This window comes from Ursus maritimus, unplaced genomic scaffold (genome assembly GCF_017311325.1).
Source record: "Ursus maritimus isolate PB19 unplaced genomic scaffold, ASM1731132v1 scaffold_13, whole genome shotgun sequence".
NCBI classification, from domain to species: Eukaryota; Metazoa; Chordata; class Mammalia; order Carnivora; family Ursidae; genus Ursus; species Ursus maritimus.
Window position 1 is genome coordinate 8,366,831 of NW_024423675.1, and position 19,132 is coordinate 8,385,962.

General features: G+C 35.8%; 1 protein-coding gene across 3 annotated transcripts in view; it reads left to right on the forward strand.

Moving 5' to 3' along the window:
• The first annotated feature begins 2,927 nt into the window (after positions 1 to 2,927).
• The window catches only part of MANEA (mannosidase endo-alpha), a 60,869-nt gene continuing 44,664 nt past the window's right edge, over positions 2,928 to 19,132 (forward strand). Inside the window, exons 1-2 of one of the 3 annotated variants that reach the window (XM_008705036.2) lie at positions 2,928 to 3,046; positions 16,375 to 16,953. In XM_008705036.2, coding sequence (XP_008703258.1) covers positions 16,413 to 16,953 — 541 coding nt within the window. In that variant the 5' untranslated portion in view covers positions 2,928 to 3,046; positions 16,375 to 16,412. Of the gene's footprint in view, positions 3,047 to 3,089; positions 3,262 to 8,179; positions 8,309 to 16,374; positions 16,954 to 19,132 lie in introns of those variants that run through there. The other 2 variants (XM_008705037.2, XM_008705035.2) reach the window with 2 other exon arrangements.

Genomic DNA, 19,132 nt, shown 5'->3' on the forward strand with positions numbered 1-19,132 from the left:
ATATCACTTCATCCTTCTTAAAAACTGTTTGATTATGCCTGCCAGCATAAATAAGTTAGGGTAAATAGATTTTCATTGCACGACTTTTTCTACCCATCAGATTGAGTGCAAAACAATATTTGTAAATTGGATTGGGATTGCAGCTAATGCCCCATCCTATAATTCTGACTGTTCTGTCGGTCCCTTGCTAATGGCAAGGAAATGTTGAAATATCACTTATAGAGACAATGTTGTTGTCATTGTTTTTTTTTCCACATCACTTTTTTTTTTTCAAAGTGTTTTTGTGTGGATTACTTAATTATTGGGAGGTATTTGAACAATGTTTTGTTGTAATGTTCACATATATTTTTACATACTAAATCTTGACATTTTTCAAATATAGGATGGCTATAATTTCTGCCAAATTCAATTGTCTATTTTTCATATGTATTTTAACTAAAAACTAGCACCCGAGGAATATGCCATTCATCTAATAGATGGATTCCCAGAAGGAAAAAAGTGAGAACTGCATATAAATTGATTTTGTGTAGTAAGTAGACATTTTAAATGTGTTGCATCAGGGTGGTCACTGAGATCCCAAAGGAAAAAAGAAATGATCCAAACAGGGAAGAAGGGGGAAAAATACAAATTTTGCCTATCAAATTCTTTTTGAGAACTGTTCTAATGCACTAAACTAATAGTAGCCTTTGGCTTCTCCTAATTACCATTTATTATTATAATTGTCTCTACCCCACAAGATCCTTGGGGTTGATCTTGTCTTGCTACTAGCAAAATAGCATCCATTTCTTTTTGGCATTAGCAATAAAGATACTTCTTATTTCCCAGGCTTGTGCATAAATTAATAAATAAAGTCAAACCCATTCCAATCAAAATCCAAATAGGGTTTTTTATGAATCTTGGCTGATTCATCCTCAAGTTTATATGAAAAAGCAAACAGCCAAAAGTAGTTAAGGCAATTTTAGAGAAGAATCATAAGAAAGAGGGACTCACTAAATTTTTCAATATGTAGAGTTGAGTGCATATAACCAACAAGAGAGAAGTATTTAAACTTTAAAAATATGTAAGGATTATCTAAAAACCAATTTCTAAAAGCAATAAAGCCTATAACATACCCATTATTTTATTTATATTTTTCTGTTTCTAAAAATATTTCGTAATTATGCTTTAGAACTTTTAGAAAATAAAAGAGAATATCTTATGGTCTTAGGTTGGGAAGACTCTTGTAAACAAGAAAGCAAAATGCATGAAATCATAATGTAAAATTTTGTTAAATTTGACTAGCAATACTTAAAACATATAGCTTTTGGTTATCAAAAGATACCATTGAAAGTTAAAGGACAATCCATAAACGAGAGAAGCTATTTGAAACACATATAACCAATAAGAGAGAAGTATTTAAACTTGAAAAATACATCAAGATGATCTACAAATTAATTTCCAAAAGCAAGGAGCCTATAAAAAGTGAGTTAAAATTGAGAACAGGCATTTCACAGAAACCCAAATAGCCACTAAGCATTTATAAAGATGCACAACCTCATTGGCAAGGGGGTTAGTGTAGATTGAAAGAGCAAATTAAAAGTTGCTATTGCCAGGCAAAAATTTTAAAATCTAACAATAACAGGTGTTATGGTGATGTGCTAGCCTAGTCTATGTGAAATGTATTTGTGTATAGATGAATCTCAAAACCCAAATGTGTAGTGAAAAAAAAAAGAAGTTGGAGAGGAGGGCTCCTGGGTGGCTCCTTCGTTAAGTGTCTGCCTTTAGCTCAGGGCGTGATCCCAGTGTTCTGGGATGGAGCCCCACGTCGGGCTCCTCTGCTGGGAGCCTGCTTCTTCCTCTTCCACTCCCCCTGCTTGTGTTCCCTCTCTCGCTGGCTGTCTCTCTGTCAATTAAATAAATAAAATCTTAAAAAAAAAAAAAAAAGTTGGAGTGGAAAATGCTGTATGGTTCGTTATAAAAAATACAACACCAGAATAACTTATATTTTTAGGGAATCATACATATATAACTATGTTCAAAATGCAAGGAAATAAGTAATACAAAATTTAGCATAATGGTTATTTCTGTCTGGGAGCAAGAACGGAGAGGGCTTTTGAGAAGGCTTCAAAAATACTAGTGTTCTGCATCTTCAGCTCTGTAGTGGATACCAGGGTATTCTTTTTATTATTCTTTAAAACGTGCACATATCATTCATATATGCGTATTTCACAACTAAAATTCCTGTTAAAAATCCAATGTGATTTTAAGGTCAGCCCTTACAAAATTGTTCGCGTCAGCAAGTTCTAGACTGTGAGCCAGGATTTCCTTGTTACTATGTAACAAAACAAAATAAAGAATTCTCTTGGCTTCTCAGGCTGATGTAAGATGGAAACCTTCAGCTGTAACCTCTATTTCGAAAGTTCTTGTTCTTTACACCTGTCTCATTGTTGTCAATTATTTCTATACTCCACTACAAATGTGATTTTATACAAAACATTTGCAAATTAAATGTCATCTTTATCTGTTTACTTAAGGCCTGCAGGAAAACTTCCAGTTTTCTTTTTTTACAGATAAAATTATTCGTTAAAGAGTTTGAAAACAACCGGTGTACCCGAGTTAGAGTAACTTTCTCCCATCAAAACCAGCTGTCTTCCCTTAGTGAGAGCTTTCCAGAGGAACCTCAGAACAGTTTTTAAGACAGGGGTGGGTCATCTCCAATTGAGAGAGGGAGGACGGGAGTCCAGCCAGAGTCGGGGCTCGGCCCCTTTTCTCCACCCGCACCGGACACCCGGAAAAGCTCTCCCCTCCTTCATCCAAGCCCTTTCCGAAGCTCACAGGTCAGGGGAGCCGGTTCGGGGAAATCCAGCGCCCCGCCCCCTTCTAGAGCCCGGCGTCAGGCCCCGCCCCTCGGGGGCTGCAAGAACGCTCTGCGCGCGCCTTTTGGGAGGCGGGGCTGGATGGCCTCGCCGCGGGGAGGCCGCAGACTGTCTGCGTCCGCTCTCCTTCTTCTCTCAGCCCCCGCGGCTCTGGCTGGAGCATCTGCTTGTGGCCGGATTCCCAGACCCTGGTGAGTAGCTGGAGGATTCAGGGCTCCTCAGACGCGCTTGCGGCGAGTACGGGACCCACCCCCACTCCCAGCGCCTGCGCATCTGTCCGCCAGCCAATGTGCTAGCAGCTTCTGGCCTTTGACCCCGCGCCTCTCGGGCTGGCGAGAGGCGTCGAGCTGCGGTTTTCCGACCCCGGGCTACCTCACTGTCTCTCTTAGCTCTTCTTTGTGTCTGGGTTAGTTTTATTGCCTGCTTTTTACAGACCCTGTCGGCTTTGTGTGGGCCGCTTCTTTGGAGCGGAACCTCCCGTCGTCGCCTTGGTTTTCCCTCCTCTCCCCAGCAAGTTGGGAATTCCGGGAGTGACGGAGGCTGTTCAATGCCTGCCCTGTTTGTATCCAAACTGCAGCTGCGCCTCGAGCCTGCGGGGAGAGGGGGAGGATCGAGGCCTACTGCGCTCGGGGTGTCGCAGGAGGGTCGCGGCCGCCTGCTTCCTGGCGCCTTGGGGCCTCTGGCGAGGAGAGCAGGGATGGCGAAGCCACCCCCAGAGATGGTTTTTTCATTCATTTGTCAACACGTTTGGCTCTATCAGCGTAGACTGTTACTGTTTGCTAAGTTTCAGGATGCAGCTATGCCAGACTAATAATGTCTTTTTCCATTTTCCACAGGAGCAAATTTAAATTCAGGCACTTTTAATTTTCGTTTTATTATTGTAAGACCCTATGGTTAAATGTTAAGAGAAAACGTGAAAGTATTTAAAGATGAATAAAACAAGGGAGGATCAAATCGGACTTTAAAAGAGACAAACAGGACAGGAACGGGTTGTTTGTGCTATGTTAGATAGTAGTTTGAAGGAAAAATACAAAATGTAGGTTTGGTAATACTGTCACATTACAGATTATTTTCATGATAATGTGTGATTTCCTTCTTACTGAGCTTTATGTAAACTCAGAAGAATGGTGGGGTGCGGTGATTCTTGTAGACTTTCAGGCTCTGTGCATAAAACATTAACCGACCTGTTTCTGGTAGTCACGTGATGAATAATAAGTATAGGATCAGAAAATAAACTGTCCTCAGATTAAAGTTGAGCTGCAGTTTATTAGTAAGTAACAGATAATCATTGTTTTCTAAGCCCATACTATTTAAATGAAAACATGACTACATGTCAGCGATTTTCATCTGTCACAAAAAACAAAAAAACCTCTAAACCTGATTTGTGTAGTCCGTTGGAGAAGGTGGAATAGAAGGCAAGAGCTTGAGTGCTAGAGCCAAATTTGCTCTGCTTGCTGGTGCTTAACCTCAGAGTGTTACTTAGCCCTTCACTAAGCCCACTGAAAACTTACCATTTGCTTTGTACCTCTATTACACCTGTCATCTGTAAAATGGTGTTAAAAAGTTTTACTTTTTAAAATGGAAGGATAAGATTATGCGTAACTGAATTTCTATAACCTATGGTTATAGGTTATAAGTGTTTACACTAAAACCACCTGGGCAAGGAAGCCTCCGTATAGAAACTGATTTTGAAAGTTCCAGGTGTGTCTTCTGTTATTAGTTGTTTATCTGTAATGGCTTCTTAGAAAACTAGAAAATAATACTAAAAGAAAAACACCAGGAGTCTGTATAATTTAATAGGTAATTAAAAGGTGAAATCTTTTTGGCCTAACTGGATTGACAGCAAATACTTTCTGGAATAAGTTGATGTCACAATGCTCTGGATCTCTTAGAACTCTAAGTCAAAACCTAGCATTTCGAAGATGAAAAGCATAAAACACAAAAGTAGAAACCATAAGAGTTTCAAGAGAACCTATTAGGTATAACTTCCGTGTATTATTATGTAATGTTAGCTGCTCTTTGAAGAAAACAGGTCTTCAATAGCTAATACCTTGAGTAGATTCCTAATTTGGGAACCCATAGATCTGCAGTTAACTTGTAATTTTATTTTCTCAGGTGACTTCTGAAACTTCTTTCTTTTGTTGAAGCCAAATAAATAGTTCCTCCATTCCTTTCTTCCTAGGTCATTAGACCTGTTAGCATCTCAAGGGTCATCGTGGTTTTGCTATCTTGAACATAATTTTTGTTAAAATGAATTCTTAATTATTGGATGTTTCTTCCCATATGTTTAATGTAGATTATAAAAAGGTCAACCATCTGTATAGTTAGTAGAATCTATTTATACACGTACTGCCGTAATATATTCTAATGTCAAAAACAAAAAGACCTGAAATTAAATTGTTTAAGCTGAACACTTAATGGTCACTATGTGTAAGATATGTGGGGCTCTTCTGCAGATAAATAAATATGAGGACTCCATTTTTTTATCTCAAGAAGCAATCTAGTAGTGGATACATACACATAAGTAAATAGCATAATGCAATACATAAAGAAATGCCACTTTAATAAGTAGGCAATGCTGTAACAATAGAATGTATGAGAAAATGAGTACTTTTCACTCTGGAATCATTAGGGAAGGTATCAAGAAGAGGTAGCATTTTAGCTTTGTTTTGAAGGATGAGTAGCATTTTAAAAGTTAGCCATGTAGAGAATAGACATTTAGAGAAAATTAACTATGTTATTAATTGCTTGCCAGATGCCCATCTTTAATAATCATCATAAATACTCATTTAGTGTTAATCTAAACAGGAAATGATTCCAAAAGTTTTATAATAACTCATGCTCAAAAATCTGTGAATGAGGTAATAACTCATTGCATAGATGAGAAAAGCAGAAAGATGAGGTCATTTGAAAGGTGAAATAGATTTAAAAGGCACAGCTGGAGATTATTTGCCTTTAATTACAGTGCTCAGCCTTTAGGTTGAGGTGACTTACGGTTAATTGAGATGTGGCTGTTAGGATAGAGCCAGTGAACCTATAATGATAAATGAACATTTTAAGTGAGTGAATTAAGTAATATAAAAAAAGAGGGACCAACTTTGTCAGAAAACACAACAGATAATTTTTTTTTAAGAGTTAAACATGGCTGATTTGGGCTTTGGTTTTTAGATTGCAAGGCCAATATTCTGTTCTATATCCTGACTCTTCCACACACTTCACCACTCAGTCTCTCAAAAAGCAAGGTCTTACTAGTTTCTAAATCTTGTAGTCATTACTGCTGTCCTGTGACTTCGCAATGTTCATTACTGTTATTTCCTAAACTTTTCTTAAGTATTTTCTAAGTTTAGAAGTTAGAGTAGGAGAATATCACTATATTTTATCACCTAGAGGTAATCATTTTACATGTTTAAGTGTTTTTTTTTTCCCTTTGTCTATCTTTAATGTAGTTGAGATCCTATTGTATCCATAATTCTTTTTTCTACTCATGACTTGTCAAATTTCTTACTGTCTTTAAGGGAAGGATTTGTTTTTAATCATGATAATTTGGAATTTTCAGGACAAGAGATGATAGAGGCAGACCAGAATTGTAGTATCATCTCTTTGAAGTTCTTCTCTGTAGGGCTGCCATATTCCATACATTAGAATTTCACTCCCTGGAGTCTTGTATTGCAGAGCTTGAAGGATGGTATGAGTTGGCCTTCCCAGAAATAAGTATTAGGTTACCAGCTTATGTCCTCCAGTTTGCTTGCTTGCTTGCTTTTTTTTAAATTTTCAAATACAGTACAAACAACTCAGTTCCTGTGTATTTTTCCTGTATATTCACCAAATGGTAATATGTTACTATATTTGCTTTATCATCATACATCTGTACACACTTGTTTTACCTTGCATATAATTATATACATGTAATAAGTATGTGTGTGCATAGGTATATATGCATATGTGTATGTATGTGTATCTAATATATTGTCGATGTTTCCTCATGTTTAGATCCAAGTTAAATTTTGACAGAAATACCATAGCAGTGATTCTGTTTCTTCGTTAGGGCATCCTCGAAGTTTATTTTGATCACTTGTTTAAGGTGTGTCTGCTAGGTTTTGCACTGACTGTTGTTCCCTTTGTAGTTAATTAGGGGTCTTTTGGGGAGATTCTTTGCCAATATTTGGAGATCTTGTTTCTCATCAAACTTTTATTTCCTCATTTAATATCCGTTGATGATTTTTTTGCCTTGTATGGTTGTTATGGTAGTTGCCAAATGGTGATATTTCATTATTCCATCTAAATTTATTTATTTATTTATTTAAAGATTTTATTTATTTATTTGACAGAGATAGAGACAGCCAGCGAGAGAGCGAACACAAGCAGGGGGAGTGGTAGAGGAAGAAGCAGTCTCACAGCAGAGGAGCCTGATGTGGGGCTCGATCCCATGCCGGTATCACGCCCTGAGCCGAAGGCAGACGCTTAACCGCTGTGCCACCCAGGTGCCCCTCCATCTAAATTTATTAGTTGGCATTCTAATATGAGTCTTCCTTATTCCTTTTATTTTTGCATTTAAAACAACAGTATGAAAAAATATCCTTATGGATTCATGAATTCTTATTTTAATACCTGTCATTTACTACTCCTTATTTTGATGCTGAAATTGTCCACGATTTAGCAAGTGGTTGCCCCTTCAGGCTGGCTCCTGTGTCCAATGGACATGTTCCCAACATGAGTACTTCTTACTTTCTGGTAAGATGATCAAGGCTTATTTTGTACTTTCCCAGCCACAGTCTGGGAATCAACATTTCTCCAAGTAACCTGGTACTTCTAAGTAGAGAAGGATATTTAAAAGCCAAAATCTTGGCATCAGATGTGTTAATTGCTGCTGGGATTTCTTTGGTTCTAGACTCTGTCAGTGTACAGAACTAGGAAATAATGTGAATATATTAACATGTATACACACAAACACACCCCTATTTACTGGTAAAAGCCACACATTCATACAGATACTGCTAATTACAATCTGACAACACAAGTTTCATTCCAGTCTCCCGCTTTATACATAACTCACTTTTTTGTCCATTCAAAACCTGGGCCCCAGTTTCCAGCATACATTATTTGCTTATGTGTAGAATACCCATTAAGAATTGCAGGACGCTTGGGTGGCTCAGTTGGTTAAGGCTCTGCCTTCGGCCCAGATCACGATCCCAGGATTCTGGGATCGAGTCCCTTGTCGGGCTCCTTGCTCATCAGGAAGTCTGCTTCTCCCTCTGCCTGCCACTCCCCCTGCTTGTGCTCTCTCTCTGACAAACAAAATCTTAAAAAAAAAAAAAAAAAAAAAAAAAAAAAAAAAAAATTGCTAATGTGTGCCATTGCGAAAACAGCTTACTAACTGGAATTTAACATTTAATATTTGTTTTTTTAGAGTATGTGAAATATGACATGGCTCAAAAAGCCAAAACTGTAAAAAGGTAAAGAGTCCTTTCTTCAACCATTCTACCCATTCTCCTCCCCCCACATTCTCTGTCCTGTTTGTCCTTACCCCCATACATAATCAACCTCTTTAAGATTCTTGTTTATTCTTCCTGTGTTTCTTTTGTGCACTTGAGAAAAATGTATATTTTCTTATTTGCATTTTCCTTTTTTCACTTAGCAGTATATCCAGAAAATCAATTTATATCATTTCAAAGAGCTCTTCTTCATCAGCTAAACACCCCAGTATTTTACAATTACAGTGCCGTATATGGATTTGTGTGCTATTTATGTGATTGTGTACTTTTAAGGTAATTTCCATGAAGTAGGACTTCTGAGTCCAAAGATAAATGGATTTGTAATTTTGTTAGCTGTTGCCAAATTCACAAAACGGCTGTTGTACCACTTTGTATTCAGCTAGCAATGTTTGGAAGTGCTTGTTATCCCATCGTCTTGCCAACAGGATGTATTTTTGTTTTTGTTTTGTTAGTTTCATAGATAAGAAATGATTCCATTACGTAGTTTTATTTTGCATTATTTTAAAGATTTATTTTAGAGGGGGAACGGGCAGAGAGAATCTCAAGCAGGCTCCATCTCACAACCTTGAGATTAGCACCTGAACCAAAATCAAGAGTTGAATGCTTAACAGATTGAGCCACCCAGGAGCCCCTTTAACTTGCAATTTTTAGAATTTTGAGTGAGGTAGAAGGTCTTGCCAATATTTTCACTGTTTGTCAGTTGTTAATAGTGTTTTCTGATATGCATATTTTAAAATTTATGTAGTTTGTCTTTTCATTTATTGCATCTGAATTTTGAGTCATTGTTCTAAAGCCTTCCATTACACTCAGGTCATAAGGGAATTGAGGTGGAATTCCTTAATTACTTAAATGGCTTTGAGCCTTACAACATGCATTATTGTTTGAGAGATTGTGGAGGGAATAGGGAGAGTTGTTTAAAACCCCTGATTCAGAGTAGCAGAGACGCTAAGAACCTAAGTAGAAAATAGAAAGTGGCAGGATCTTGATAAAACCTATGGCTTTAATTTCAGTACCCATGCTTGTAAGGGAGTAGGATTAATCAGAAATAGTTCAAATATTTACAAGGACTTAAAGCTAGTTTTGAAGATTTCACTCTGATTAGATTAAGATAATATTCCTCTACCATAGCAGTCCTCAAGAAACAAACCTCAGTTTTCTCTGGAGGAAAGTCATATATAGAGTTTCATTGTCTCTAAAAATTTTCATTACAATGACGGGCATTCAATTAAAAAAAAATTTATCCAGCATACAAAAGTGACTGTCCAGTTATAGAGAGAGAACAAAACAAAAACAACAGAAACAGGCAATAGAAGCAGAATCCTTAAGATGCAGTTCAGGTTATTAGAGGTGGACTTTAAGTAAATGGAATTAACATGTTAGAGGAATTAGAAGATGGAAAATTTTAGCAGAGAACTGATGTCTTTGAAAAGAGTCAAATGAAAATGCTAAGAGTAAAATTATAACATTAAATCACAGCTGAAGAGAAGTAGGAAACTGGAAGAGTACAGAAGTCCTCAGACTGAGGCATGGAGAGAAGAGGGAAATCTTAAAAATGTTTAAAAAACAGGATATAAAATTCTAACATGAGTAATGTATTCCAAAATGAGAAATGAACAAGAAAGGAATCATGGAGCAAAAGCAATATTTGAAGAGATTGTGGTCAAGAATTTTAAAAAGCTAAGGAAAGATATCAACCCACAGACTGAGGAAGCACACTGGACATAAAGCAGGATAAATACTAAGAAAACCATATTCCATAGCAAAACTGTTGAAAACCAAAGATGAGAAAAAGAAAATATCCTTAAAGTCTTTAAAAAATCAAGGAAAAGAGCCACAAAACAATAGTTGAGTTTTCAACAGAAACAAAGGCAGAAGATAATGGGTTGTGCTGAAAGAAAATTGCCAATATAGAAGTCTATAGATGCATGTTATAGTAAAGGTAAAATATATTTTCAAACAAACTGATATGGAATTTATCAGCAGCAGGCTGATACTAAAAGCCTTACTAAAGGGAATAATTTCTTCACCATAAGGAAAATTGTTTTGAATAGAAGTAGGGGGATGCAGGAGAAAGTTCATGAAGAGCAAAGGAAAGGGTAAATGCAATGAATGTCGACTGTGTAAAACAGTATCCCATCTGGTAGGGATTAAGATTTGTGTAAAAAGTAAAATACACCAAAACAGGAGCACAAAGTTGGGTCAGGGATAAAGGAGTTAAAGTCTTCTAAGTGTGCTTTTGTTGAGACACAGTAAATTTCTGATTCATCCTGGATTTTGACACATAAGAATGCATGCTGTAATCATAAAGTAATAAAAATAATAGCAAAGACTATGTAAATGTAGAATTAACAAATAGGGAAAAATAAAAAGGTAAGAGAAAAATGGAGCTCGAAAAGGAGACCAAAAGGAAAAGCAAGGGTAAAAAGTCGATTTAAATATCTGTATTTGCAGAACTGTAACTGTGCTGCATACTACAATTACTGGACAGAGACTATCAGATTAGATTAAAAATAGCAACAATAAGGGGTGCCTGGATGGCTCATTCGGGTAAGTGTCTACCTTCTGCTCAGGTCATGATCCATCCTGGGAACGAGCCCCATAATGGGCTCCCTGCTCAGAGCCTGTTTCACCCTCTCTTTCCCACTTATGCTCTCTCTCACTATCTCTGTCACTATCTCTTCTCTCAGATAAATTAAAAAAATCTTTAAAAAAAAAAACAGTAATAAAACAATGTTATTTCAACAAATCTAAGGTGACAGTAAAATGATGAAAATGATACTGTTCCAAATAAAATCCATTGCAGCTGTATTAATATTGGAGTAGAATGTAAGACAACCCATCAGTGGAGAAGAAAAGGATGTTTCATTGTGAAATAAGATTTAGTACTTAAGGAAAATAGTTGCAAATTTGTACATAGCATTAAAATTATATAATGCAAACTATAGATATAAATACGGTAGTGGGGGATTTTTAACATACAGATGAGTGAGGATATGAAAAATATTACAAAATGGTTAGCATATTTGGTTTGGTAGACACATGTAGATACCTGTAACCCTTAGCTGTTTAACATGTATTCTTTGAGGTGTATATGGGACACTTAACAGAACTGGTCATAGGTTAAGCCTTAAAGCAAGTCTCGACATATTTCAAAGGACTGAAATCATATAGGGGAAGTTTTCAGTGGATTCACACTAAATCAATAACAAAAAACTAGAAAGTCTCCCAAATATAATATGTTTATAAATAGTCATCAGAGGAGAATTAATGGAAATTTGAATATATTATGAACTAAGTGGTCATGAAAATGCAGGGGTGCAGAACTCATACTGCTAAAGATGTGATGGCAACAGCAGTGGTGTAGTGTTTGAAACATTTTGAAATCCTAAAAAGACCATTAGGTAGTAAAAACCAAACAGATAACTTGTAACAAAACTGAAATGACAAATTATCCCCATGGACCCCAAGGTGAGTGGAAGGGGACAGCTCACCAACAGCTATAAAACTTGTGTTCTAACTCGGTTTGTACTGAAGGAAGGAGAGGAAAGCAATAGTGCATCTGCTTCAACTGATAACAGGGACCTTTCTAAATATTTGAAAGAAGGACAGCCCAGCCTGAGAATAATTAGCTGCAAGGGGGAAGGGAAACTTTGAAGTCTGTCTGAAGAGGCTAGAGCATCTTGGTTTTCAGGACAGAACCCCATATGGAAGAGTAACTTCTGGAATTTCAAATTGAGCAGAATAACAAAACAGAAGCCAAGGAAATAAAAACATCCAGATAAATGTGGGAATGGAGAAAAACCCAGCTGATCTCAGAAGAACTTCAAGGCCATAGTAAGATTTCACAAAAACAACAGAAGTTCTCTAGAGCATGAAGCTAGAAAAATTATCATGATAAAACACTTCTAAAAATTGAGAATTATTTCATGTACTATTTAGTAACAGAAAAAAGATCAGTCAAATTCCATACAAAGTCATAGGCAAATAAGTGAACATACTTGTAAATGCTAAGGGCATGCCAGAGAGCCATGTTCACAAAATATGACAACTGTAACCTAATATTTAAATAGAAATAAGTTATGAGATATGAATGAATAAGCAAATTAAAACTATAAAAAGTCAGAAATGAGGTAATTATTTCATAAATGACTTCAAGATAGACACACCAGACCAGGCCTTATGAGAAAGAGGGTAAAGAAACTTAGAAAATGCAGCTGAAAAAATTGAGCAAAATTCAACAAAATTAATAGAATTTTCTATAGAAGAAAAAGCAGTGAAACAGAACAAATACTAAAATTGGAAACATTTGCTTACAATAAAAGTTGATGCCAATAGGTTAGTTAATTTCTTAATGGGAAGATAAGGGAGTTCCTGTAGGATTGTTTCTTTTTTCCCTATGAAGTACTGTTGACCCTTGAGCACTGGAGGTTAGGGGTACTGACTCCTGTGCAGTTGGAAATCTGCATATAACTTTTGACTCTGGGAAATTGAACAACTAATTACCCACTGTTGACTAGAAGCCTTACTGATAGCAAACAGTTCATTAACATATGTTTTGTATGTCGTACACATTATATCTGTGTTCTTATGTTAAAGTAAGCTAGAGTAAATAAATGGTATTAAAATAATAAGAGAAAATGCATTTTAATACTGTATCATATTTATCGAAACAAATCCACATATAAATGAATCTGCACAGTTCAAACCCACAGTGTTGAAGGGTCAACTGTGTAAGACATAGCTATCTGAAGATAATAAAGGAAGTTGGTGACATAGCAGTAGGTTTGATGAAAAATTAAAATGAAATTCTGAGGTTAGAAGAGTGAACATACTAGAGTATGGTAACAGGATAGTTAAGTGGTCTTGAGTGTTCATTTGAAATTTATGGTCATGAATTCATAGTGAAAAGTTAGCATGGTTGCATGGTTTTGTCCAGTATAGTTTTGTAGTTCTGAATCAAGGCAAGACACACATCATTTATTTGAAGTTTTACTAAGTATGTATCAAGAAAGGAGAGAAGTGAGGAATTAAAATGTTGGATTATGGATGATAAACTGTGTCACAGTGGATAGGACATCTCAGTAAGGTCAAGGAATTGCCAGAATGAGCCTATCAAACTAGTGGAGCTCAAAGCACAAAAGGTTATGTTTGGAAAATGGAAAAAAAAAAAAAAGATTTTTGGAGTGGTAAATGATTTAAAAGACAGGATCAAGAGTAGGAGTATGATACCTGAGTTGGTGAAGCAGGGGTGGAAGAGCAGATCTCTAGAAGTGAGGCAAAGAATTGGGAGGCTAACTACTGGATGGATCATCCGTGTTGGTAGAGTCATTAAAAACAGTAATGTGGGGAGAGAGTAAATTAAAATTATCATGAATGGGAGATTATTAGATTGAGAAAGTGGTGAAATTTGATGTCTTGAATATTTTCTACAACAGCTCCATCCTTCTAATCTGTAGTCTCATGATGCAAATATTTTGTTTACAAGTCTTCAGTGGTCCCCTATTTACCAGAAAAGTCCTCTTTCTTTGGTACAGGATTGTTCCAGCGTGGCACTACAGCTTTATTTTTCCTCCTCATCTTGTTTTCTTGGCTGCAGCCTGCAGAGGCCTTTTTGTTTCACAATGTGTCTTTCATGTCCAGTAAATATATCTTTAGGCACACTTCCTCTAACACTATGGCCATTCTCTTTCTCCTTTCCTTTTCCACCAGCCTATGCATATTGTACTCATTCTTCTAAGATCTTATTTTTTTTCCTAAAGCATTGTCTTCAACTCCTTAATTTACATAAGGCATTTTATTGCTTTATATATGCTTTTCCCTTCTCTATTGACACTTTTCTTCTTTGAATTACAGTTGCTTGCTCATGTGTCTTCTGCCTTCCCCATGGACTCTAAGCACCTTGAACATAAGAACTATGTCTTACTAATCTATCTAATCAGTCTCATGTGGCACTTAGCATACTAGTTTTTATACAACTGAGTTTCTCAATTAAACTGAGTTATACATCTTTTTAGTTTTCTAGACTTTTGATATTTCAACCAAATGAAATACATTTTTGTTCAAAACAACAGTAGGGACTTAACTGTTTCTCATCTTAAAGTCAACTATGTCTACTTTCATAATGCTTGTTTTAGTTTATGTGTAATGTTATCAATTGGTTACATGATATACTTTAATGAGTCTGGTTTGTTGGTGTGGTGACAATGTATCCATTTAATAATAAAATATAATAACTTTGGGGGGGTCCCTAAATTCCTATTAGGAACAATAGAGAAAGGGTTGCTTTTTATTTCTGAAGTTTAAGAAGGAGAATACTTGGCATGAAAACATTTTCATCAAACCAGTAGATTAATACAGTTGTAAAACAAAATTCTCCAAACCTATCTACCTACTCTTTTCCATTTTCATGGTGTGTGTTGTGTTTTTTTTTGTTTTTTTTTTTTGTTTTTTTGTTTTTTTTGAGAATGGAAGAACTGATGTGAAGGAATGCAGGGGTGGGAAAGAGGTAAGACACCAAGTAAGGTGTCAGAGAAGGTTTAGTAATGTTGTTTCCCAATATTTTTATATATTTTATGTATATCTGATTATATATAATTATACATATTTAGAGCATATCTAAGGATATGTAAAGCATACATAATCTGTAGATTATGCATATTGATAATGTGTGTGTGTATATATATATATGTATGTAATTTATTTGGATATACCATATCTACTTAAATAAAATTTTGGAACTGGCAAAACAAAATCAAGATTGGTTAGGTATGTTATGTTTTGGAAAACTGTAAAGAAAGGTGAGGGGATGCTAAATACAAAAGTCAAATTGTCCTTCTTGAGCAAGGAGAATGGGCAGGGCTGGTGATTGACAAGGGGCACAAAAAATGGAAATGGGCAATTAAGCTGGCAATTTCCTTTTTGATTGTTTATGTGTTTCAACCTAGACATATGTTTTTTATATTAATCTTTAGGTGTAATCTATTTCACAGTTAAACAAGGTTAACTTTGAGAGGAATCTGTGATTTTAGTCTTAAAAGAAATATGCTTGCTCGTCTCAGTAATTCTTGCAAATATGCATAATGAAAATAGCAATTTGTAGAGAGTATTTGTGTGTGTGTGTGTGTGTGTGTGAGACAGAATTGCTGGCTAGATTAAGTTTTATTTATCTGTCTTTTCTATCAGGGTTACTTTGTTGTAACTTAATTCTCTAGAATAACAACAGCATAGTTTATTATAAAAAAGTCATATCTTATAAAGTCAATGTCAATTTCCCCCAAATACTTTCTAATAAGGAATTTGTACATAAAGACATTTTATTCATATGTATGTATATATACCTATGTATATACACACACACTACACATATATGTCTATACATGTTATTGAAACATAAAAATATAAATATACCATTTTAGAAGTTATAAGTCCATGTTTATAACCTTTGTTCAATAAGATGTTCAAAGTTATAAAGTAATATATTTTTAAATTAGGAACCCCTCACTCGTGATCATTGTTTTTTCATTTATCTCATTTTCATTTCAGAAATGTCATAAAAATGTATGATTACTCCCTTCTTGTGCCATCATTATTTTAGTCAAAAAAAAAAAAAAAGGTTTGTTGAAAATCCATTTAATGACTAGGCTTTTACTCTATTCATAAGTATTTCCTTTTTTAAACTATGAGCCTTTAATTTTACATTTTGAAAATTTTAGTCCACTCACATAGAATACTCCCTTCTTACATTCAGCATACACAAAATCTGTTCAAATGATGCAAAATACTTCCTTAAATAATATTCCTAAGATGTTTATCTGACAAAATATAATTGTGATATTTCCAAATAAATACTGCCATTTAGTCTAGCCATATATAGATTTTGTAGACATCAGTATTTGATAATACAACTAATGTATTGCACTTTTAAAACTTTTCAATGTCATGAACTTTGGATTTTAGTTTTCATTTCGAATACATTGGGAAATTTTGTCAATACCATTTACTAATTACCATTTTTCAATAAATTACAGCTAAACATTTACCATTTTGGAGTTTAAAGTATGTCATCATGGCAAAGTTTCGAAGAAGGACTTGCATCATTTTGTCATTTTTTATTCTATTTATTTTCTCCCTGATGATGGGTTTAAAAATGCTGAGACCAAATAAAGCTACTTTCGGAGATCCTTTTGGACTTGAACTTCTTCCAGTACTTCATCAACAAACTCGCTTAGGGAAAAGCTTTGATTCCCAAAACAATGACAAAGTCAACAGTGAAACAAATAACAAGAATTTAAAAAGTGTTGAAATCACTATGAAACCTTCCAAAGCCTCTGAACCTTACCTGGAGGAGCTGCAACCTCTGAATTATTATTTACATGTATTCTATTACAGTTGGTATGGAAATCCACAATTTGATGGTAAATACATACATTGGAACCATCCAATCCTGAAGCACTGGGACCCCAGACTAACCAAGAATTATCCACAAGGGAAACACATTCCCCCGGATGACATTGGCTCCAGCTTTTACCCTGAGTTGGGAATTTACAGCTCTCGGGATCCTTCTGTCATTGAAACTCACATGAAACAAATGTACTCAGCTTCAATTGGTAATTATTTTTGTGTGTTTAGATATGTGATTGTGTATGTGTGTCTGTGTGTGTGTAAATGTAGAGCATTTAAGTTACTAAGTACTCTTCACATTGTTATTATAATTTTAAACTTAGAAACTCCAAACTAAGCTGTATGTGTGTACTTAAATGTCCAGGAAACCACCTTTTAATACTACTTTAAAATACATTGTTTAATTTCGAATTTTTGGAAGATTTCTGGGTATATTTTTATTGATTTCTAATTTTTAATATTCTTTCTGAATTGTATTAAATTATGATTTACATAAGATACAATGAGTTCTCCCACTCGAAGTATACAGCTCAATGATGTTTCTATAAGGTATACACCTATTTAAATATTACCCCAACATGAAGTAAATTATTCTATAGCCCAGAAATTTTTGTCATGCTTCCCTTGTGCCACCCGCATATTCTTCCCCAGGAAACTGTGAATCTGATTTCTCTCACTGTAGAATAGTTGTGAATGTTCTGTTACTGTGTGAATATAGAATCATCTAGCATTTGTGTTTAAAATATTATTCATTTTAAAATATTTTCATTTAAATTCAATTAACATAGTGTATTATTTGTTTCAGAGGTAGAGTTAAGTGATTCATCAGTCTTCTATAACACCTAGTGCTCATTACATCCTGTGCCCTCCTTAATGTCCATCACCAAGTTACCCCATCCTCCATCCCTTTCCCCTCCAGCAACCCTCAGTTTGTTTCCTATGATTAAGAGTCTCTTATGGATTGCCTTGCTCTATGATTTCTTTTTTTTTCTTTTTAAGATTTTATTTTTTTGTCAGAGCATGCGCACAAGCAGGGGGAGTGGCAGGCAGAAGGAGAAGCAGGCTCCTTGTTGAACATAGGGCCTGACACAGGACTTGATCCCAGGACCCTGGGATCCTGACCTGAGCCAAAGGCAGACACTTAAGGGACTGAGCCACCCAGACGTCCCACCCTCTGTGATTTCATCTTGTTTCATTTACCGTCCCTTCTCCTATGCTCCTTTGTTTTGTTTTTTAAATTCCACATGAGTGAAATCATGAGTCTTTCTCTGATTGACTTATTTTGCTTAGCATAATACCCTCTGGTTCCATCCATGTCTTCCAAATGGCAAGAATTCATTTTTTTCATGGCTGAGTAGTAGTTCATTTTGTGTGTGTGTGTGTGTATACATACCACATCTTTATCCATTCATCTGTCGATGGACATCTGGGCTCTTTCCATAGTTTGCTATTGTGGACATTGCTGCTATAAACTTTGGGGTATAGGTGCCCCTTTGGATCACTGCATTTGTATTGTTGGGGTAAATACTCAGCAGTGTGATTGCTGGATTTGTAGGGTAGCTCTATTTTCAACTTTTTGAGGAACCTCCCTACTCTCTTTGGCTGTACCTGCTTGCATTCCCACCAACAGTGTGTGAGGATTCCCCTTTCTCCACATCCTTGCCAGCCTTGGTCATTTCCTGATATGTTAATTTTAGCCATTCTGACTAGTGTGAAGTGGTATCTCATTGTGGTTTTTCATTTGTATTTCCCTGTTACCAAGTGATGATGAGCATTTTTTCATGTATCTGTTGGCCATTTGTATGTCTTCTTCGGAGAAATGTCTGTTCATGTCTTCTGCCCATTTCTTGATTGGATTATTTGTTCTTTGGGAGTTGAGTTTGATAAATTCTTTATAGATTTTGGATAATATCCCTTTATCTGATAAGACATTTGCAAATATCTTCTTCCATTCTGTTGTCTTTTGGTTTTGTTGACTGTTTCCTTTTCTGTGCAAAAGCTTTTTATCTTGATGAAATCCCAGTAGTTCATTTTTGCCTTTGTTTCCCTTGCCTTTGGAGATGTGTGTACAAGAAGCTGCCGCGGCCAAAGTCAAAGAAGCTGCTGCCTGTGTTCTCCTTTAGGATTTTGATGGATTCCTGTCTCATGTTTAGATCTTTCATCCACTGTGAGTCTACTTTTGTGTATGGGGTAAGGAAATGGTCCATTTTCATTCTTCTGCATGTGGCTGTCCAATTTTCCCAGCACCATTTGTTGAAGAGACTTTTTTTTCCATTGAATATTCTTTCCTGCTTTGTGTAAGATTAGTTGACCATATTGTTGAGGGTCCATTTCTGGGTTCTCTCTTCTGTTCCATTGATCTATGATTCTGTTTTTGTGCCAGTA